The following is a 22,780-nucleotide window of genomic DNA, read 5'->3' as shown; positions in this document are numbered from 1 at the left end:
GAATCTCAAGTTAAACTGTGGGATAAAATCCATAGTGTCAAATGACCCTCACAAATCCCCTAAAATCCCCTGGAAGTATCTTTGCAGTTGGAAAGGGTCTGGGGTCTCTTGGAAAGTCAGAGCTACTTAAATTCCCATTTTTTTCTCCTTCTTCATTCCCCACGGATGGAATTGAATTGGTTCCTAAGTTAAATAAGCATGTGATGTGTCTCCCCTGTATTTAGATGTTGTACAGGCCAGGGTATCTCACTGTCCCGGCCATGTCAGTGGCCATTCTCACATCAGGAAGTGGCTTAATTATGTACAATTATGGGATGTGGTTCCCATCCTACATTGTCTCTCCTTTTGAAAATCATGTTCCTTTTTTGACATGTTATAATGATATTTGAGTAAATAAGAAAAACAAAATCGGAAATTCTTCCCTTCCTGTTTTCCGTTGTATTGAGCCTTCAGCCTGGCCTTTAATCTCCAAGTGAAGCCTTCATATTGTGTCTCATTATTAGCCTTTGTTCCCCAAGGTTTCCGTGAAAGGCTCAACGAAAGGTGTTTGACAAAGTGCTTCAAATAAACTAACTTTTGTTTCCATTTCTTTTGCTCGAAAGATTGTTCCTGAATGCTAGTGATGGTGAAGCCGGGAAAAGGTTCCTTTAAATCACCACCAGGATGAATCATCTGCCGGATGATCTGGAAAATGCCCTCAGCGGAAGTCAGGGCTCCCATCCTTCTCTGCTCAACGTCCACTCCATCAACCCCACCCAGCTGATGGCCAGGATCGAGTCCTATGAAGGGCGGGAGAAGAAAGGCATCTCTGACGTCAGAAGGACTTTCTGTTTGTTTGTCACCTTTGACCTCTTGTTTGTTACTCTGCTGTGGATAATAGAGTTAAATGTGAGTGTTACTCTTCCATTCATTTTAGCTTTTCAGGTTTTGGAAAATCAGAACGGTTTCACATTTTCTTCAGCTATTCTGTTTAGCCCATCGGTAGGGTGTAAGTCTAAATACGACATTCGTGAGCTGGTGAGATAGCCAGAGGCTTGAACTTTGAAGGGTCCGTGTTTTATTGGGATTTTAAAATTTAAACTGAGGGGTTTCTACTCTTGTTTGTGTCCTACATCACATTGTGCTTGCGCAACCATAAACACCATGCTTTGAGTATACCTTTTCAGAGTTCCAGCCTGCGACATCCCTTTACTTTTTTGATTTTTTTGAACCAAAGTGTGAGCCATTCACTTAGCCCTTTTAAATAATAGATTAGATTTGACTCATTGGGATAGCACAAGGCGCTTTTAACCTGGGGTCTGGAAACTTAAAAAAATCTGATAACTGCATTTGAATTTAATGGCTTTCCCTCTAACCTTCTCTCTTTTATTTCATGCATTTCAAAACATTGTGATTCTAAAACAATCTAATAAAATATGAGTTGGTCCACAGGCTTCTTCAGACACCAAATGGCCCTGTGACCCTAGAAATGTTTAGAGACTCTCACCTAAAGCGCAAATTCAGGCCCCTTCTATGGATTGTTATCTGAATTCTAACTCTGGATTTGGTAGCTTGCTGTGGCTGGGGGTGCCCTGCCTGCCTCCTTCTCTCCCTTCCTCAATCCATCCTTCATTCAGCCACTGAAGTGCTTTTCCTAAATTCCAGGTCCGATCCTGTTACTCAATAAACTCCAGTGGTTCTCTGTTGCCTCCAAGATCAAATATAAAGGGCCCTTTGGCATTCAAGGTCCTTCATAACCTAACCCCCTCCTGCCTTTCCAGGCTTCTTATATCTTGTTCTTTTCTTTGATCCTCTGGCTCTGGACTCCTGGTTGTGCGACAGACAAGACCCTCTATCTCTAGGTCTGTCTCATGCCTAGAACACTTCCTCCTCATCTTTGCCTCCTGGCTTCCCTGGCTTTCTTCAAGCTCCAACTAAAATCCGTCCTACTGGAAGCTTTCCCAAATCCTCTCAATTCTAGCGCTTTCCCTTTCTTAATTATTTCCTATTTTTCCTATACGCTTTGCATGTTTTTTTTGTTTTGTTTTGTTTTTGTTTTTTGTTTGTTTTTTTGTTGTTGTTTTGTTTTGTTTTGTTTTTTACCATCTCTCTCATTATATTTTAAGCTTCTTGAGGGCAGGGACTGCCTTTTGTGTCTTTTTTGTAAGCCCATTGCTTTTGATGGAAAACAAACCCCAGCAGATGCCAGAATGGTTAAATTATTCTGTAGTTTTGTGTACTACGGCACAAAATTATGCCTCTTTCTGTGGTTCTTGAACTCCAGCTCTGGGCTATTGCAATAGCTGCTGGGAGGTCTGCCTGCCTCAGTCTACCCCCACTGCAATCCATCTTTCATTCAGCCACTAAAGTGATGTTCCTACAATATGGGTCTGATCATATTATTCCTTCGCAGTGCCTAGCACTTCAGTAGGTACTTAATAACTGTTCATTTATCTATTCATTTGTTCATTTATTCCTTATCTATTCCATTCTCCAGTGAGTGGGGATTGTGTGTGGGTTATGAGTTTGACCACATGGCTTTTGCTCCAACTCTTCAGTAGTATACTTGTTTCTCCCTCACCAAAATATTCTCCATTATGTCCAGCTTCAATTCCTGGATTTCCTTCAATGAACATCTGTCTTAATTGGTACTAATTGCCAAGAAACAAACAAACCAACAAACAAAAACTAGTGCCCATTCTATAGTGCTTTAAGGTGTTTACATACATGTATTTTACACATGATTTCAGGCTTCTGGTCTTCTCCCATACTTTAATCTTCTCCATTGCCTTTTCCTCTTGGTGCCCTCAGTTCCCTCCCTTTTCTCTCTCTGGCTCCCTGAGGATCTGGTCCAAAGTCCCTGAGCTTTGCTCAGCTCCACTGATTGTGTGGGTCTCCCTTTCACTTCCTTCTGTCTCAGAGAGGATTTTTTCTGAGGCAAAGATTGGACTTCCTGTAATTAATATAGTATGTTATTTTCAGGAAATAATTATCAGCAAATGACCCAGATAACTGACAGGAGGAGGCAGGCTGGTTTTAAATGGAGCTAATTTTGAATTTGGTCTTTGGAGAATGGTGCCGAGCATCCTAAAAAGTGCCACTGATCACGGTTGGAAATGTGTTCCATCCGTAACCTCGACCTTAGAAGGTAGCTATTAAATTCGAATAAGTTTCTTAAGAATCCATTTATTTCCAAGCTAGGCCTGCTTCTAGTTTTGTTTCCACTTTAAAACCTCTCTCTTTTTAGCACTGTCCCATTCAAATGATGAGTATTGTCAAAGAAAGCCGGTTATTAACAACAGCACATGAGTGTTTGATGGAGGAGTCTGCATTTTTTCCCTTCCTTCCTTCCTTCCTTCCTTCTTTTCTTTCTTTCTTTCTTTCTTTCTTTCTTTCTTTCTTTCTTTCTTTCTTTCTTTCTTTCTTTCTTTCTTTCTTTCTTTCTTTCTTTCTTTCTTTCTTTCTTTCTTCCTTCCTTTCTTTCTTTCTTTCTTTCTTCCTTCCTTCCTTCCTTCCTTCCTTCCTTCCTTCCTTCCTTCCTTCCTTCCTTCCTTCCTTCCTTCCTCCTCCCTCCTCCCTCCTCCCCCTCCCTCCCTCCTCCCTCCCTCCTCTCTCTCTCTCTCTCTCTTTCTTTCTTTCTTTCTTTCTTTCTTTCTTTCTTTCTTTCTTTCTTTCTTTCTTTCTTTCTTTCTTTCTTTCTTTCTTTCTTTCTTTCTTTCTTTCTTTCTTTTTTCTTTCTTTCTTTCTCTCTCTCTCTCTTTCTTTCTTTCACATTTTTTATTATAGCTTTTTAGTTACCAAACATATGCATGGGTAATTTTTCAACATTGACCCCTGCAAACACTTCTGTTCCAACTTTTCCCCTCCTTCCCTCCACCCCCTCTCCTAGATGTCAGGTAGTCCCATACATATTAAATATGTTAAAGTATATGTTAAATACTATATATATATCTATATCTATCTATCTATATATATGTATACACACACACACACATATATATACAGTTATCTTGCTGCACAAGAAAGATCAGATTTAGAAAGAAGGTAAAATTAACCTGAGAAGAAAATAAAAATGCAAGCAAACAATGACAGAAAGATTAGAAATGCTATGTTGGGGTTCATACTCATTTCCCAGTGTCCTTTCTCTGGGTGTAGCTGGTTCTGTTCATTACAGATCAGTTGGAACTGGGAATCTGCATTTTCAAAACTGATTTTTGGGGTGGATAGCCAGAGTGCAGAGGCGTCTGTAGTCTAACTGTCTCACTTCTTCATGCTGGCCACCAGCAGGATTTCTTATAAAACCGAGTAGGTGTGGAAGGGAACGCTAGTCGCGGCTCCCTTGGGGCCAGCCGCCTTTACCCTTCTCGCCCCCGCTAGCCTCTGCTGATCTTCCTTCTCCCTTTCTCAGATCATTCTGCTTGCACCTCACATTAATGCTGGAGACCTCTTTTTCTCTTATGGCCTCTTGGATCCCAGAGATCAGACTCTGGGCCAGGCTGGGCTAAGTGCTGTGGACAAGATTGTAAGCATAAGGTAACTTGAATTAAAACAACTCTGTGCATGTTCATATTGATGCTTTCCCAGTGGAAATAGATTGTGCACAGTATTACACTTCTGCTTTATTTAGAATGTTGAGATGATCTCCTGAGGTGTTAAGGGAAGGTTGTCTAGAGACCAGAGCCCGTGAGTGGGTGACACTCTCCAGGTTACAGTAAGTGTCAGGGAGGGCTTGGAGCCCGGCTTGTCCGAGTCCAGAGCTCGTGCCCTTGTCTCCTGAACGAGGAGGCAGCTTTTCTTCAGGTACGGGCAGCTTCTGATGGTCTTTCCAGTCATAAGCCTGTGTTTCTATGATATGTTTTTGATTCCTGCCTCAGTTTCTTTATTGTAAAATGAGGGATTTGGACTAACTGGCCTCAAGGGTCCCTTCAAAGCCTTGCTCTGTCATTCTATCAAACTCCAGACAATGTGCAGCTAATTTATAGATGGTTACTGGGTAGTGGCTCATAAGGAATGCCAAAGGAGCACAGCCCTGAGGAGTGGAAAGGAAGGAGAAGGGACTAAGCATTTATACAGTGCCTGCTGTGTGCCAGGGACTGTAGTGTTTGCTTTTTTTCACATATTTTTTTCATATTCATATGAAATATATTTCATATATTTCTTTCATATATATTTTTCACATATTATTTCATTTTAATCCTCCCAACAAATCTTTGAGGGAGATACTGTTATTCCCTCCGTTTTAGTGGCTGAATGACTTGCCTGGGATCCCCCAGTTACTCTGTCTGAGCAGGATTTGAACTCCTCTTCCTAACTCCAGGCTGGGCTCTTGGTCCCTTGCCCGCCTGGCTGTCTGCTTGGCACAGAGGAAGTTGTTAAATATTCACAGTGATTTGCAAGTCAGAAAGTGAAGTCAGAAAGTGAAGTGAAAGTCTCTCCCCTTTCTTTTTTCTCCAGTTCCCAATAGTTGTTATGAATTAATTTGGAGGTCATAGGTCTACACTAGAGCAAACTTAGTTGAGCCCAGCTTCGCCTCAGTTCCTTCCTTGTTTCTGGCTGGAAGCTGAAGACTCGACCATAATTCTATCTCGGGCTCCTGGGAGCCCCCTTGGCTTGCTGGAGCTCTTGAAACTGACCCCGTTTCCTAAAGTCTTTCATGGGTCCCCGCTAGGCCCCCATCTCCTGACAGAAGTGAGGTGGGGAGACCTGATGGGAGGGAGGAGCCCTCCTGGTTTTTCAACACCCATGTTTTCTATACCTAAAAGCCAGTCTTCTTCCTCAGTGCCTTCTGTTTTTCACTTAAAAACGGCCTGTACAGTCCTGGTATTCAATAAATATGTGAGTGACTGAATTGGTTACTTTGACACAGCAACAGAGCGCTGGGAAAAATTTGTGTAGTGTTTTGTAGGTTTTTTTTTTTTTTCAAAATAAATATAATTTTTAACTCTTGCCAGTTAGCATGATATGAGTTTGTTTTCATAGCAATGTACTTGATTTTCTAAAACATGTTAGCTGTAATCTCTGGCTAAACTTCCCTCATACTTCACCATGATCTGGGGACACTCCTGGGTTCTCTAGGTCCTGAACCTGAGGGCCACAAGGTCCAGGAGCTTCCAGCAGCCCAGCTGGGAAGGGGCGTTGGGTCTGGCTCCTGGTGATAGAGCAGCCGTCCAGCACCTCAGCCACAATGGGATGCTCCACGTGGGCCCTCAGGGCTTACTGTCATCCTTCCAGGCTGACTGCAGGAGCTGACTCGAGCACCGGGCCTCCCAGAGGCGATCTGCTCTCCTAACCAGTGTAGCCACTTCCGACTTCCAAACTCATTTCTACTTTGTGTGAATTTGGAATTTGGAGGTCTGCATCCTTTATTTACTGGAAACGGAGGCTTCATTGTCATACTCTGTGGCTATGATTTGATGTTTGCTCCAGGCTCAGGACCATCATGTTTGGGCCATGAACAGTCTGCAGCGAACCTTTCTGAACCTCTGGTCTCCTCATCTGTCAGCTGAGGGAGTTGGACCAAGTGATCCTTGAAGTCCCTCCCAGCTCTAAATGTCCGGCTACCAGCCCAGCTTGTCCCAAGCCACCCTCCTCTGCTTGAGCACCTGTGTTGGGGGCGGCAGAGCGGCTGCCATTGTGATTTCCTTTCCTTTGATCAGTTTCTCTAGGTTGATGCTTGATTTTTAGTGTTGGCTTGTAGCAGTTATTGGTGCTTCTTTCCCAACTCTCTTTGGCTTCTGGTCCCTTAAAGTAAATAAAAGCCCAGCCAAATACTCTGAGATAATAGGAGAATGGGCCAAGAGTCCTTTAGTTACTTATTTCTCCTTGTCTGAACCTCAGGTGAGTGCCTCACGCCATCTTTCCCTTTCACCTGCCCTTGTGTATTCGGTTTCTTTACATCAGAATATCAGATCTGGGATTTGCTGAGAGCAAGCAAAGTGCTCATGTGCTTCAGGTCACTACCCTGGCAGATCCATCCCAGCTCTGCCTCCGAGGCTGTTGACTTCTCCTTTTGCTTTCACATCTCACAATGTGATAACCAAGCCATCTGTGCCTCCATTTAGATTTGGAGGAAAAATGGAACAGAATTGGATAAACTCCCCCGTACCACTCCCCTGCCATCCTCCTTCAGCTGGACAGGCCCCACTCTCGTTCGGGGTCTCCAGACTCAATCGAGGAACATTGGGAGTTTGGCCCCGAGTACTTGGCTGGGAGTCTGTGCTGGGCTAAATGTTAGGTTAGAAGGCTCGCATCAAGGAGAACGGGCCCTGCTTAGCACTTGACTGACTCTTCTGGAACCTCTGCATAGACTATTTGGGTTTTTTCAGATAAATTTTGTTGGGAAAAACACAGAGTCACAGAACTCTAGCGTTGAGAAGGACCATGGTGGAGATCCACAGTAGAGACCATGTTTCCACACCGCAGAAGCCAGCAGACCAATGATCTTCCAGGCTGTTCTTGAAAAAGACATCCCCATTACCTGGAAAGTGGGGGAGGGCCTGACGGGCCTCCATCCCCTCACATCCCACAGCAGCCAGGCCATTATGGAATAGGTCTGATTGGCAGTAACCTTCTTTGGCCACCATGTCACAGTGTGGATGTCCAGGATATTTTTCAGGCAAGGTGCTGCCTCAACATGATTCTTATGCTTTTGAAATCAGTTTCTCAAATCCTATATGTCATCATTTTAGATATAGCCCAGCATCCTAATCTCTCAGGATTCTGGGGTATCCTGACTCATCATCTAGTTTATTAGCTGTCTCTTCCCTCTTTGAGATGTGTGCCTTAACCTGAGTTAGGGAAAAACCAAAGAGGAAACAGTATTGGAACCAGGCGTGGCTCCCTGGGCTGCTCCTGTGGGGACCTCCTTCCAGGGGCACATGGGAACGTCGATGACACGTCTTGGAGCCTGAATCTGCTGAGGGACATCATCACTTCTCTTACTTTTTGGTCCAAAGGAACAACATGGGGCATCCGACACATTGCTCCATCTTGACCCTCCCACGTGTCGGTGTGGTGGGATCCCTGATGGTCCACATCAGCTAAATAGGGAGCCAGGGATGTCCTGTTAGGGCTGGGTCTCTATGCAGCTTTACGGGCTCTGCGAGCACCTCTTCCTGTTCTAGATGTTCTAGACGTTCACTTACCATTACTGAAAAGTTTGTTTTGGAGTGATTTCTGTGCTCCATGTCCCTTCCCCGTTGACCTGTAGTTTTAGATTCTGTTGTCTTTCCTTCTTTGAAAGCTGGTCCCTTGTCTTTTTTTCAGTCCTGAGGCGCTTTGTCTGTTCTTCCTGATCCTCTCAACAGTGACATGCCAGGCCCACCCACTAGTTCTTTTGGTAGTCAGGGATGGGGGTGACTTGAATTCACCAGGGGCAGGTGGTTATGGGCTCTCTTCTCTTGGGCATCTGGGCCCTCGGTGACATCTGTGGCCTTCTGTTTCTAGTGTGAGGGTCGTTCTCTGTGGCCTAAAAAAAGAGAAGCAAAATGAGACTTCAGTTTCTCGGTTTGTCTTAGTTTCTGCCTCTGGTTGTCCCGTCCCCCTGAGCCCCTCTGTCCCTGCCCCTCTTGTGCCCTCCTCTTGTCCTTCCTTCTCCTTGCCTCCTGTAGCTCTCTATGAGCTCGGCACTTTGCCGCTCTCGCTTCCATCTTGTGCGTCTTTCACAATCTCGCTTTGCTGGGCTTTGGGTGTCCGTGTTGGGCCTTTTGGGGCGCTCCCATCGGAACGATGCCCTTTGGTGTCCCAGCCTGCTGGGCTGATTTCCTCTGTAGAGCCTCAGCCCGCGGGACATGACCTCTGGGTCCTCTTCCCAGGCACTTTGGAGCCTCTTCCCGAGCGCTAGGAAGGAGTCGGATTACTGCCAGCCTTTTCCTCTTGTCACAAGCTCTGTGGCAGTGCCCACCCCTTTCTTTCTCTTCTTCCCAGAGTTCCCAGCACTTTTCTCTGAAAGTCTGTCCTGGAGTGGGCGCTCCAGCCGAGGAGGCTCAGCATGCTCTTTGCAGAGACAGCTCATCGAGCATTTAAAATAGCAACACAAATAAATACAAAATACGCAGGAACCAACACTTGAACAGAAGGCCTCCCGGATCGTTCCGGGAATCCCTTGTTCCTCCTTTTCCAGGCCGTGTTTTCTCCACGGGCTCCTTTCTTTCCACTTCGGCCTGACTCCCAAGTGAGCGGCCTCGGACCGTGGGCGGGGAATGAGTAAACAATCTCAAGCCCAGGAAAAGCTTTGAAATTTCTCTGACTTTGGGCCGGAGGCGCCTTCGAGAGCTCTCAGTGGTTCTATGGAGACCCCCCTTCTTCCCCCCGGAACACCGTAGGGGCTTAAAGTCAATCTCGGCCCATCTTGGGAAGTCAGGAATGACTTGCTTTTGGTTCGGATGACGGAAAACCACTTGTTGTTTGCCATTTCGATGACTGGAGCTGAGAGCCCACTCAGGGCCTTTCTCTATTTGTTTTTTCCTCTCCTGAAAGGGAAGGTGGAGCTCTGGCTTGGAGTGAGACTTAATGCCTGAGACTTAATGTTCCAGGGCCTGTCTCCTGCTGTGAAGTGGGGAGGGGCCGACTTAGGGGCCTCTGGAGTCGCCCCAGCTCCGGCTCTGCCACTTTGTACCTATAGCCCTCAGTCACCGCATCTGTGAAGTGGGTTTCCCCACATGATCTCTGAGGACCCTTCTGGGCTAAATCCTACAATCCGTGAGGGTTGGAGAACCTCCCTGAGCGCACTGTTCTCCCTCTCGAGCTCCTGGTTGTCCTTTTTTCCCTTTCCAGCCTGGGTCTCCTGTCTTGTTCAGACTGGTGGGGGGGAGGGGGTGCCCATGAGCTGATGCCACGAGTCCCCGGAGCACTGACCTTCTCTATTTCTGGCCCGACACAAACCTAGTGGCTGACGGACCTGGGGTCTGGGGGTGCCCTGTGTCCCTGCTGAGTTTGGCGCCGACTCCCAGTGGGCAGAACCCGCTGCAGCCTCAGACTTTGGGGATGAAGTACCAGCCTGAGGCTCCTGGCAGCCGGGGTCATGGGCACGAGCCACCTGGCAGCCCTCCCCGGTATCCCACGGCGTGGGGGGCAGCTGCTCGGCTGCTTCCCGGGATCCCACCCCCACCCCCTTCCCCAGGTTGGCCAGGCTGCTCCCCTGTCCACAGGGGGCAGAGGTCAGGCTGGTGGGGCTCGGCAATTTGTGGTTTGGGAAATATTGTGTCTTCTTGTCTGTGTGAGTGGGAGATGGTGGCCTATGACCCGGGAGCGGGAGAGAAAGCAGTCTCCCCGGGTCTGCAGCGGGAGCATGAAAAGCCCCTGGCCCAGAGCGTGGGGGACGGGGCGGGGCACTGGTTGGCCCAGAGCTCGGGACGGGGGGGAGACACTGGCTGGCCCAGAGCTCGGGGTGGGGGGGACACTGTCTGGCCCAGAGCTTGGGACAGCAGGGAAGCTGCCCTTCGTCCAGGGAGAGCACGAGGTCACGGTGCAGACCAGCCGCAGAGGGAGACCCCTGTTCTGGGCTCCTGATTCATGAGTAATTTTTTTAATGCTGTTTTTCTGCTGCCCTTTGCAAAGTGCACAGCGGCCATTTTGCCGTGGGCGGGCGGCCCTGGGCCCAGACAGAGCCTGCTCTGGCGTCGTTGCTCCCCAGGTCCCAGGAGGGGGCGAGGGGGCCGTGAGGGGGCATGGGCTCTGGTTCATTGCTGCCCTTCCCTCTCCTTGTTTCCCGCCCAGGTGAATGGGGGCATCGAGACCACGCTGGAGAAGGAGGTGGTGCAGTACGACTACTACTCCTCTTACTTTGACATATTTGTGAGTATCTGTCGCGTCCCGGGCCTGGGCCTGCTGCAGCCCCTGCCCCGCTCGGGGCACTGTGACCTTCGGGCCTGTCTGTGCCCTTCTGCCCTTTGCCCTCGGGGAGAGGGCATGGCATCTGGGCTTTCCCCTCCACATCGGGCGCAAACCTTCCTTGCCCCGTCTCCGCTCCTCCCTTATCCCTCCTGGAAAGCCCGAGGAGGGACGGGGGCACCAGCGTATTTCCCTACAAGTCAGTTTGTCCCTCCAGGGATGAGCGCTCTTATGTGGCGCCGAGTGTTTGCTGGGCAAACATTGTCCTGTTTCATTCTCCCGGCGGCCCTTTGTGGTCGGCGAGGACGTCGGGACAGACAGGAGGGAAATGGCTTGTGCTGGGTCACACAACTTACCCGAGGCTGGACGTGGATTCGGGGCTCCCTGATTGCGGGCTGGGCTCCGGGCTGCCCTCACTCGTAGCCAGTGTCTCAGCATGGACTCTCAGGAGGTTTGGGGGGGATCAGGCTGGGGAAGGCCGAGGCCCAGGAGAAGGGAGTGACCGCGAGGCGGGCGTTGTGGTCCCGGGAGCCTCGGCTCCTCCTGGCCGAGGCCACATTTGGCAGGAGGACGCTGGGCTCCAGAGGCCCGAGGCTTGCCTGGGGACACATCCTACAGAGCTGAGATTTGAACCCGTGTCTTCAGGGAGCACAAATGTGACACAGTCAGAATCCGAGAATCCCCGCAGCTCGGGAAGAACCGCTTTAGCTTGCACCCGGCAAAGATGAACGAGCAAGAGAAAGAAAGAAAGAAAGGGGGGAGTGAGAAGAGAAACCTTTATAAAAAGTTGGTGACCACTCAGTAGGAGAGGCCAACGGGAACAGAATGGGCGCCCCAGAGTTCAGCGGGGTGCGAGGGGCTCCCAGGGGGCTCCCAGAGGCTGTCAGTAGGCCAGACCCTCTGTAAGGTGCGGGAGGTCTGTCCCCCCGGATTGTGAGGAGCCCTTGCCTGCTCAGGTGAAATGGAGATTTCAGAGGAGACAGGGGGAGAAACAGGCCAACGTCAGGGACTCACCCAACCTTCAGCCTCTGAGATGATGGAGAAAATGGCCACAGAAAAAGCCTTTTAGAGACTTCCGAATACTGAAAACAGCTAAAATCATTCCCAACCAAGCCAGACACACCAGGACAGTGCATGGGCCCTGTGGGCAGCTCCCTCGAGCCAGAAGTGGGGGAAGGAAGGGGAGAGGGGGAGGTTATCTCTCAGGGCCAGCACGCAGTCAGGACCCTGGCCGGGGCCAGCTCGGCCCTTACATGGAGGTCCAGAGGATGCTCTCCTCCATGTTCCAGGAGACCGATAGGGTGTGTGGTCAGACACAAAGATGGCGTCCCTGTAAGGCTGTGAGGAGGGCTCTGGTGGCGCTGGGGGCCGCTTGCTTCCTGCCATCGCACCCTTCCTTTCTCCTGGACCGTTTGCCCGGCAGGCCCCCGTCTGGCACCAATCAGTCCCTTGGTCTTCTCTGCCCCTTCCCATGGCCCAGGCTGGCCCAGCGCTGACCTGGGGCTCAGCTCTGACCCTCCCTGCCGGGGCCCGACTCCTCCCCGCCTTGCTCTAGGTACTTCCATACCCTTGTGGCCCCAGCGTTAGGAGCTGCGGTCCTTGCTCTTGACCCCGGACGTGTCCCCGGCCTGTCCTGGACCCTTAAAACAAGGACCTTCTTTTTCTTCTCTTTCTGAAACAGCTCCTGGCCGTTTTTCGGTTTAAAGTGTTGATCCTCGCATATGCCGTGTGCAGGCTGCGCCACTGGTGGGCCGTAGCGGTGAGTGTGCCCGCTGCCCCTCCCCCCACCTCACTCCTCCTCCCCCTGCCTCGTCTCCCCTCCCCCTGCCTCGCTGCCCCTTCTGCCCCGGTGAGGAGCGAGCCCAGCTGGGCAAGGGCACCTCAGGGCCCCCTGTTATCTGGGACGTCGGAGGCCCAGGCTGCCCAGAATGCTGGCGTGGTAGTGCTCTGGACACAAGTCAACAAGCTGGTCCCTCTAATTCTAATGGGGGCAAATGTGGTTCAAGAAGGCCAGAGGGGGTGGAGGAAAGGGAGATGGCATCTCCAGGTGGGCACAGGCCTGGCATGGATGGCACCATCCAGAGGGGAGTGAGCTCCTCAGGGCGGGGCTGCCCCCGAGGCCAGAGCCAGCTGGCTGCTTACAGGGTCAGTTGTGTGACTGAGGGATGCCCGTCTTCAGTCTGGCACAAGGATGGGAGCAGTGCCCCTCGCACCTCCCTCCCTGCCCCCCACCATCCAGGTGTAACTTCCCAGAACACGCCCGGATGTGCCAGAGCGGGCCTGGCCTGGGGGTCCCATGGGAGCCCTGGGCTCCCTCTTGGTGTCTCTGAGTCACTGCAGGATCTGCCTTAGGGAACCGGGCCTTGTGACAGACAAGGTGATTATCAGCATTTCATTGTTTCAAGCCCCTGAATTGAACTTGATCCTTGTCTTTCAGTTGACGACAGCTGTGACGAGTGCCTTTTTATTAGTCAAAGTCATTCTTTCCAAGGTAAGTGCTCCCCTCCCTCCTCCCTGTGCCTCCTCCACCCGCCAACAGCCAAGGTTTACCCCGCTCCCCCTTCATTTTTCAGCTCTTCTCCCAGGGGGCTTTTGGATACGTGCTGCCCATCATTTCATTCATCCTTGCTTGGATCGAAACCTGGTTCCTGGATTTCAAAGTATTGCCTCAAGAAGCGGAGGAAGACAACAGTAAGCTCCCCTTTCCCAGCGGCGGGGGCCAGTTTGGGGTGGGGGAGGCCCCCCAGCATTCAGAGCCCACCTGCAGTCGTTCATTCCTTCTGTACCTTCAAAGAGCCAAACCCTCTCCCGGGTGCAAAGGAGGCACTGAGGTCCATAAAACATGGCCCGGCTTTCCAGGAGCCTGTCACACAACGGGGATGAGAGCAGATGCATCGTAGAGATAAGCTGTGATACTTAAGATGATGCAGTCATAATATTAATTATTATATATAAACATTATTTTTACATTTATTATATGTATTTATATACATAAATAAATAAATATTAATAAGATTCCAGTTTAATCAGATATTGAAGAATACAAAAATAAGTTAAAGAGCAAACAATAAGTAATAGAAGAATATGATTATATTAGTTTTAAATTATTGGATAGATTTATCATTGAATCATATATATATAGACACACATACATACACACATATATATAATTTTAGTAAAATCTAGGAGGGAGGGTTGCTGTTCCTCCTCCCATATTGCATACACACACACACACACACACACACACACACACGAACTGCCCAGAACAGTGTCCCCAGGCCAGAAACTTGGGCTCATTAAGCATTTGTGGAACCCCCCTTTCTGCTTGTTTTGTCTGTTGTTTCGGAGAGTTCTCTGCTCCTTTTCTAAAAAGTGATCCTCGTTCTTGTTCCTTTTTAGTTTCCTTCCTTTCCGTCTGTCCTAGACGGTCTATTCTTGCCTCTGGACTTGCCCCTCCTCTGGCGCCTCTGTGCACCCCGAGGGATCCCTCTCCTAAACGGTCCCTTTGTTCCTTCCCTGCCGATCTGGCTCCTTCCCGGGTTCCGTGGCACCTCCCTCTCAGAGGTAGCAGTTTCGGGAGGAGATAAGGAGGGTAGAAATGCTTTCAGCCTTGGTTGTCAGCTCGTGTCTGCCGCCTGCCTTCAGCGCCATGAAATCTCTCGGGGTCCGAGTGCTTCCCCGTTTTTAATGTCCATTGTCCCCAGGCCTCTGATGCCTCTTCTCCTGAGGTGGGAGGCCATCCTTAGAGGCTCCTTCTCTCCCCTTCTGGGTGCCTGTCCCCCATTCCGCAGCATCTTTCTGCCCAGGTTGGCCACAGGTGACAGTGCTCCCCCATTGAAGCGATTGCCTCTTTCTTTCCTCTCCTCTCTCCTGGGGGCCTTTTCATTCTTGGGAGGCTATGGCAGACATCTTCCCTTCACTGTGTATCATTGTCTTCCTTCTTCCCTGTTCTCCCATTTGGTCCCCCTCTCTTGGATTCACGGGGAGCCCTGTGTCAGCAAATGTCCCTGGAGTTTCAGCCTGTTCTCCCGTTTCTGTCCTGCTGTTGCCTTTATCTCCTGGGCTACTTTAACAAAAGGCATTTCGGGGTTTTTTAGAGCTGCTGTTGTTTTTCTTTGTGTGTTTTTGCCTCCTTTTCCCGCTTTTGGCGGGGGTTATTTGTTTCTCACGGCTTCTGCGTTTGGTGTATTCTGGCTGCTTTTGTAGTTGGGCAGAGTTTTGGCGAAGGACGTGTTGTGCTCCTGCTAGTTTTCCTTCCAGAACAACCTCAGATCCCCCTCTCCCATCCGAGGCCGTCTTTTTCTGTCTGGTGATTCAGTGCCAGTGGGCAGGCACTGCCACGGTGGCACACCTCGAGCTCCTGCCGTCTCCAGAGCCCGTTCCCTTCCTTTTGGCAGTCTCTGGTGGATCCGGCTCCATCTGGCATGTTCCGTCGCCTTTCCGCCATTGTTTTATCCAGTGGCATCAGCAGCCCCAGCGATGGCGGACGGCTGAGGAGGAGGAGGGGGAGGAGGTGGCTGGCCAGGGGCAGCGGAGTGCCCAGGACCATGTCAGAAGAAGGACCACGTTGTAAAGCCTGAGTTGGGCTCGTTCTCGGGAAGGGCCAGGCACAAAGACAGAGCGTGGCGAAGGCCTGAGAGAAGGGGGAGGAAGTCTCAAGAAGGACGGGCCCCGGCAGGCTGGGGTGGACAGAAGCCCGAGTGCCGGGAGCTGCGGGCGCCTCATGAGGAGCAGAGCGATGGGCGGCAGCCCGAGGAGGGGGCAGGTGCAGGGGAGACTTGGAGTGGGTTTAGGAGAGCAGGAGGTTGCAACCTGCTGGGGTTGGGGGAGAATGCCGGGTGGGCCGGAGGCCTTGGTTACGGTACCGGTGAGTGGAGCCCGCCGGGATTGCAGCCGGGAAGGGCCCGAGTTATGGAGGCACCAAGTGGGAGACTCAGTCATTAGGAGGCTCCTTTGCTGTTTACTCGGAGTAGGGGCTCGAGGTTGGGCGGAGTTTGCTTTTGGAAGAGCAGCAGGTCAGGCCCAGGACCCCTGAGCGCAGCCAGGAAACCAGGCTTCCTCTAAGCACGAGTGCAAATGTCAGCTAACCGTGCCAGTGTGTTGCATTTGCTCATCTGCCCAGGCCACCCCTGTGACACGTCCTTCCTTCTCATTCCCCCTCTTAAAATCTGCCTTCCTTCAGGGGCCACTTCGGAATTCCTTCTCCCCAAGACTTTCTGAGCTCCCCACAGCCGCTAGAGACCCCCTCCCCACATTTATGTTGTCTCGTTTCTCTTAACCTGCCTACGGGGTTCTGCCCCCGGCCAGGCACCAAGCTCCTCGAGGGCAGGGACCGGGTTACGTTTTATCCCCAGCATGGTGCCTGCCATATTGTAGGTGTTTAATCAATCCTGATTGATTGATAACGAGTCAGCCAATAAAGCAAAATATATCTGGGAGATTGGGGGTAAGATGCAGCTCTGGAGGAACAAGAAGGTTCCTCCTGAAGCTGCTGAGGAGACGCTTCCTACTCCCCAGACATAGACCACGATCCCTGGCACATAGGATGCCAGTCTGATAACTGCTCCCAAGTAGAAGAGCCCCTCACACTTTGTAAGGCGCACAAGCCACAACCATTCTAAGAGAAACTGTGCCAGCGTTCCATGCCAGGTCCCTGGGCCTAGAACCTGAGCCCGGTGTGTTTGGCTCCCGGGCCGTACTCTGGCCGTGCCCAGGCCAGCCCCTGGGGGCAGGTGGCCCGGCTCCTGTGTCTGGGCTCCCAGTGACCGTGCCCCGACAGCAGGATCTGGAGGAAGGGGAGCTGGAAACAAGGCCTTTCAGCCCCTTGGGGAGCGCCACAAGGCTGTGGAATCCCTTGGACCCAAAGCCGGAGGGTGACAGCACCATGAGTCACATCACAGCTGGCCCACGGCTGTCCCTGCAGCTCACGGCTGTGAGGGGGAAGCCCAAAGGCCCAACCTTGGACTCTTTGTTCTGAGGGCATCGATGATGAGGGGACTTGCTGTCCCCTGCTCACTTTCATCTGGTCAAAGACGAGCCAGTCCCGGCCGTTTCCATCTTGGAGATGTCATTTGGCCCCTTTGGTGGTTCAGCCCTTGCTAAGTGCTTGTAAGTGCCCGGGCCTGCACATCCCAGTGCCAGTCCTGGGCGTAGAAGGGCCCACACGCCGGTCACTAGAAGGGCGGCCCACGTACTGGTCATCCAAAGGAGGGTGCACTGGACACTAAAAGGACAGAAAAGGGCAGCACATGCACTGGTCACTAACAGGACACATGCAGTGGTCACTAGAAGGGCGGCACATGCACTGCTCTTCCAAAGGAGGGCACGCTGGTCACCAGAGGCCTTCCTGGGTTTGTGTGTTCTCTGGGCTGGCCCAGAGCTGAGTGTTCCTCTCCCATACTGAAGAAACCGGAGGGAGGATTCCATTTTCAGGGACTTTTAATACAAAAGAAGGGAATTACAATGTAAGGAAAGACAGGAAGGAGCAGCAGCCCCTTCCCCCACCCTCCCGGGGTGGTTCTCTCGGTCCATCCTCTGCTTTCCGAGTCATTCCGGACACGCCGCAGCCGTTAAACGAAGGAGGCGCCGGGAGGAGCGAGGTGGTGGCCGGGGGTCAGAGAAGCCCACGGGCCACTTGCTCAATGTGCCAGGACAGCAGAGCACCGAGGTGCCAAGGGCAAGGCAGGGCCATCAGCGGAGGGCAAGGCCTCCGTCTCTGAGCCTGGTACTTAGGGACACCCTTCTTAGTGCCAGGTGAGGGGTGCAGAGTCCCCCAAAAAGCCAGAACATTCCTGGGGGCTCCGGACACTTGCTGTCATTACCAGGAAGCTGTTCATGTCACAGCAGCTTCTCCCTGGCTCCACATTATTAGCTGGGTCCTGTCCAGGTACCAGGCTGCCAGGTTCCAGTACCTCCTCCTTCAGGAGATGCTGCAGGTCTTTCCTCGGCTGGCGCTGCCACTTGTTTGTTGGAGGCCGGATGTTCTCGGGGACTGAGGGAGGGAAAAGTCTGATGGAACCCCCGTGCCCGCTTTTGCCCCATGGGCCCTGCTGGGCCTTGTATTGGGGGGAGGGTGGGCAGAAAGGCCTCGCCAATGTCGGGGGGTTCCAGAGCCTTCCAGAGTCACCCCCTTTTCTGCATGTGGGAGCACCTCTGGGGGAATGCTAGCCCTCGGTCCCTCCGTGGCAACTAATGCCTCCCAACCCCTTCTCTTCCAGGACTTCTGCTGGTTCAGGACGCTTCGGAGAGGGCGGCCCTCATCCAGCCGCCCGGGGGGCTCTCGGATGGGCAGTTTTATTCCCCACCTGAGTCTGAAGCAGGTAAAGTGGGTGCTGGGCCGTTGCTTTGGCTCACCTCCTGTGTTTGAAAGCCCCCTTGCCTATTCCTAAAGAGGAGCTTGGTACTTCTGCCTGCCGGTCGCTGCTCAGGGAGGCCCCCCAAAGGAGGCAGGGAAGAGGGTCTGGATGCTCCTGGTGGGTGTCCCGGTGCCTCTGGCTGGGCCGAGTCCCACAGTTCCAGGCTCACCCCACAAGGAGGGATGGGGGGTCCCTCGGCCTGGCCAGGCTTTGCTCCCTGGTGCTGCCCAGTGTGGTACAGAGGCCTGGCAGCCAGGCCCGTGGATCTGCGGGCTTTGTCCAGGAAACACGTTGGAACATAAACGTTCACAGGGATCCAAAGGAAGTGGGTGGTGGTCTCTGCCCAGCCCAAGGGGGGCCTCCTAGGACTGGGATGCTCAGGATGCTGAGCCCTGGGGCGCTTCCCCCTGGGGTTTGCTCTTTTATTCTGGGCCTGTGTAAGTGCCCTCCCCTGCCCCCACGGGGCTGGTTTGAGACCCCAGGGGTAATGGTTAAAAACGACTATCTATTATAAAGGCTTTCTTTTCTGATGCCTCCTTGGGGTGTGGAGGGACCCGGCAGGCTGTGACCGTTGGTGTGGAGGGCGCACCCTCGGCTAATGGGGCCCCTGACCCTGAAGTGGAGGCAGAGCTGGGGGGGGACGGGGGTCACTCAGCTCGGAGTGTCTGAGGCAGGGTCGGAGCTGTTGGCTGGCTGCTCACGGTCATGGGTGTGAGGGGTCATGGGGAGGGGTTTGATCCTTCAGCCACCGGCTTTTAGAAATTGTGCCGAGTTCTCTCCTGGGAGCCCGGGGGTGCCCCTGCCATCCCCAAAGGCTGGGATGGGGGGGTGCCCTGTGAGCCAGCACGGGCGTGGCGTGGGTGCCTCCGGTGCCAGGCATTCATGGCTTCCTCCAGCCCCTCTGATGCGCTCTGCCACGGCTGGGCCTGGGCTCTCGGGGGCGCTCGGTGTAGACCCCCCTGAGTGAGCGCTGCTGTGGCAGCCTTGGAGCTGGGCCATGGGGGAGGCAGCCAGCCACAGGGGGGGGCAGCCATGTGGGGGGCGGAGGCAGCTACGTGAGGGAGGGAGTGCTGTCGTCCTCCTTCAATGGAGACCCCCGGATGCTGGGAAAGCCCCTGCCACATTCTGGGGAGGGAGCAGCCGAAAGGCTCAGACCGGCTCGGGCAATTGTCCAGGGCCCGATGACGGCCCCGGCCCACAGTGAGCTTGGGGCCCAGAACCCCGGGGCTGGCGGCACAACTTTAAAAATGGGCGTCCAGAGCAGGAAGCAGTTAAACCACAGCAGATGGCGCATGATTGGGGACCGCGCAGCTGAGAGCGGGGCTTCCTGCTCCCTGCACGCTGCAGGGGAACCAGAGCCACTCGTTGTACATCAAAGACACAGCTCAGAGCAGGGGCACAAACCAAGGTGGGGGAGTGTGGGACGGAGCTCAGCCCCCATTCTCAGCTGGCCCGGCCACCTTCTCCAGAAAGTTGGCTTCCCAGGGGGCAGCAGGGCAGTGATCCCCTGGGGAGTGGGGGGGCACAGGATGGTGACCCCCTGGGGAGTGGGGAGGGCACAGGGCGGTGATCTCCAGGGGTGTGGGGGGGTTGCAGGGCAGTGATCCCCTGGGGAGTGGGGGGAGGGGTGGCCTGTCTTGGGGTCTGGGGAGCTGGTGGCAAGTCACTGGTGAGTTCCCATGAACGAGTGCCTGAGTGCCTCTCGGTGGGGGGGAGGAGGGGAGCATGAGAGGGGGGAGCTCATGGGAAAGGCTGGGCCCGAGCAGAACTCCCTGGGGGTCCCGCTCTGTTATAAGCCGGGATTTCTGTTTTTATTTGGTTTTCCCCTGATACATCTCTAATAAACGTTTAATTTCTATTCCATCTTTTGTTTTGACCTCATTGACCGCCCCCCCCCCCCCCCCCCCCCCCCCCCCCCCCCCCCGCCATCCCTCCCTCTCACAAAGAATAAAAGGAAGGAGCAGGAAGGTGGTGGTCAGCCCGGCTGGGTACCGCGAGCCCCCCTCCCCATCTCCCCTGGCCCAGCTCCCTTCATCCTCTCCAGCAGCAGTGTCCCCTGCGGCGCTTCCGCAGTGGCCAAGGCCTGTCCTTCCCCTGCCCTGACCCTCCTTCCCCATCGCTTCATCCCTGCCTGGCTCTGTATTCTCCAGGCACCTGACAGCCCGGCCACAGCTCATGTGCCTCCCCCTCCCCAGGCCGTGCTTGGGCTGCTCCCCAGCGAGACCCCGAGGCTGCCCGGGTGAGGGGCCTCCTTCTGGGGCTGCCCTTGGGTGCCAGGTGGTGACGGGGAGGGGGCCCTTCTCAGGCCTGATGCCAGATTGCTGGGGGGGGGGGGTCAGTTACCCTCCGCTAGCCCCGGGGGCAGCAGGCACGGCGGTGCCTCGAGGCCGGTCATGGGGCCCAGGCTGCTGGGAGGGCTGGTATTGGGAAAGCTTTTGGTGCAGCATCAGGTGCCTGGAGCTCACCTGAGGGGGGTGTTGGGGGACCCCCACGAGGCAGCTGGGAGCCGAGGAGGCTCGTTGAGAGATTGTGCAAGGACTCCCTGGGCTGGAGCTGGCCCCCTCCCTTTCAGCCTCGCTCCATCCGTGAACTTTACCAACATCCCACCCAGGCGTCCTCGACCCAAGTTCATAAAAATGACGACGCACGAGGCCCGAGCCGGACCCGGGGCCACTGGTCAAGCGCCCCTCCCCCATTCAGGGCTACTCTGGCTCCGGCCACAGAGCATGTTCTGAGTCACGTGACCCACGGCTCTCCCTCCTTTCCCCCCATAAGAGTAGCAGGAGATGCTTTATTACAAGCTTTGCTGTTAAATGTAGTTAAGGTGTCTGTGGGGTTCCCGGGGGCTCCGTGCTTGGGACCCTGTCAGAGACAGAGCAAGGCCGTTGGGGCGGCTCTCGGGAAGCCAGGCAGTCACCGGCGCTTCCTTTCCAGCCAACTTCCAGACCCTCAGCCTTTGCATCTGCAAAGTGGGAATAAACTTAGTCCCGAGAGGTCACGTGGGGAGCGTCGGGCACACAGTGGGCGCAGCTTAAATGCTGTTTCCTTCTCTTCCACAGGTTCTGATGAAGAATCGGAAGAAAAACAGGACAGTGAGAAGCCGGTCCTGTAGCTGTGAGAATTATGTTGATGAAAGTAAGTGTTTGAAAAACAGGGGAGCCTGGCAATGGCGGGGGGCAACAGAGCCATTCCCAGAGGTGGCCCTCGGTCAGTCAGCAAGTCGCCGTCATTCTCAGGGAGTGAAGCATCCTGATGTTTGTCTGGGGATGTGCCGGGGAGATATTGAGGGTGGGAATCCTGATCCCTCTGGGGGGCTGTAGGTGCTGATCCCCCTGGGGGGCTGTAAGGTCCTGGTCACCCTGGGGGGCTGTAGGTCCTGGTCACCCTGTGTGAGCTGAACATGCAAATGTCTTTGTGAGATAAGTGTCTTATGTGAGAACATAAGGGGAGAGGGGCAGCCTCTCTGATGCCCATTTTGTGGGGTAAGTTTTAGGGCCAAGTTTAGGGGTGATTGCCTTTGTGTTACCTCTATTGGACACTTATCATCTCAGGGAAGGGAAGGGAACTCAAAAATTAGAAAAAAAGTAAAATTAATTAACATGGAAGCTTCTGCTTGTTGTGTCCCCCTAGTGTCTCCCACCTGTGACTTCCCTGTGTCCCTCTGTGTCCGTAGTGTGAAGGTGTCCAGGGGCCGGCTCTTCGGGTGGACGAGTCGGGGCTCTCCCGGGGGAGCCGCGCCGACCTGCTAATCAAGGATTTATTTATTGTGATACCTCGGAAGACTGTCCCGCCCCCCACGTGTACATTCGCCTGCCTGAGGCCGGGAGAGGATGTCCTGGGGCGGCGAGCCCCGTCGTCCACTACTGAAACCGATCTCCTGATGTGTAGGTAGTTCTGGGAAAGGCTCGCGCCTTCTTCCTAATCAATAGACACCCTAGTTTAGCGACCTAACTTTTCTTCTGTAACTCAAAATGTACGTGGATTTTGTTTTCTGACTCACAAAATGGGATTGTTTTATTTGTCTCATAGATTTATTTTATATTTCTTTTTAAAAAATAACATGTCCTTGTGTGTTTTATAATTCATGCATATGAGCTCTTTGTACAGTTTAAAACCGTTAATAAAAGGCAACATACCAGCCTCGGCCTCTGACCTTTTACTTTGGTGGGTCTGTGAGCCTGGCGGCGCATCCTCGGCCTTCCCATCTGGGCTCCTTTCTGAACGGGGAGGGCTGGGGACGGGCTGGGGATGGGCTGGGGCGCCGAGGGCTCCCACGTGAGTCCAGTCGGTACTGGGGCGGCATAGTCACAGGCCTGAGGAGGGCAGTGCTTGTTCAGGGCCCCACGGGGCCAGGCCTGGATTCCCAACCAGCTCCCACTCTGCCTCCGCCCTGGGCCGTGGTCCTGTCCCGAGAGAGTGACCCCAACCCCCACCTCTGGCTCCTCCATGTTGGGGCCCCTTCTGTTTCCTCCCTCTCTCATCTGTCCCATTTCCCTCCCACAGGGGCCGGTCCTTCCTGCTCCTTTTATTTATATTACTGAGGCCGGAGTGTCAGACCCACCCCCCAGCTATATACAAGGCACTGTCGTGGTCCTGCTCTCGGCGGCTTCTCAGGA

At 53.2% G+C, this 22,780-nt stretch overlaps 1 protein-coding gene across 3 annotated transcripts in view; it reads left to right on the top strand.

The window, feature by feature from the left end:
• STARD3NL (STARD3 N-terminal like) overlaps positions 1 to 22,304 on the top strand; it is a 53,646-nt gene extending 31,342 nt beyond the window's left edge. For 2 of the 3 annotated variants that reach the window (XM_031951950.1, XM_023498648.2), the window contains exons 2-9: positions 603 to 888; positions 10,696 to 10,773; positions 12,491 to 12,568; positions 13,247 to 13,300; positions 13,383 to 13,500; positions 18,027 to 18,128; positions 21,224 to 21,299; positions 21,838 to 22,304. In XM_031951950.1, coding sequence (XP_031807810.1) covers positions 664 to 888; positions 10,696 to 10,773; positions 12,491 to 12,568; positions 13,247 to 13,300; positions 13,383 to 13,500; positions 18,027 to 18,128; positions 21,224 to 21,276 — 708 coding nt within the window. In that variant the 5' untranslated portion in view covers positions 603 to 663 and the 3' untranslated portion in view covers positions 21,277 to 21,299; positions 21,838 to 22,304. Of the gene's footprint in view, positions 1 to 602; positions 889 to 10,695; positions 10,774 to 12,490; positions 12,569 to 13,246; positions 13,301 to 13,382; positions 13,501 to 18,026; positions 18,129 to 21,223; positions 21,300 to 21,794 lie in introns of all 3 variants that reach the window. The other variant, XM_031951955.1, reaches the window with a different exon arrangement.
• Positions 22,305 to 22,780: the final 476 nt, after the last annotated feature.

Source organism: Sarcophilus harrisii, chromosome 1 (genome assembly GCF_902635505.1).
Source record: "Sarcophilus harrisii chromosome 1, mSarHar1.11, whole genome shotgun sequence".
In the NCBI taxonomy this organism is placed as follows: Eukaryota; Metazoa; Chordata; class Mammalia; order Dasyuromorphia; family Dasyuridae; genus Sarcophilus; species Sarcophilus harrisii.
This window is presented reverse-complemented; position numbering and strand designations above follow the sequence as displayed.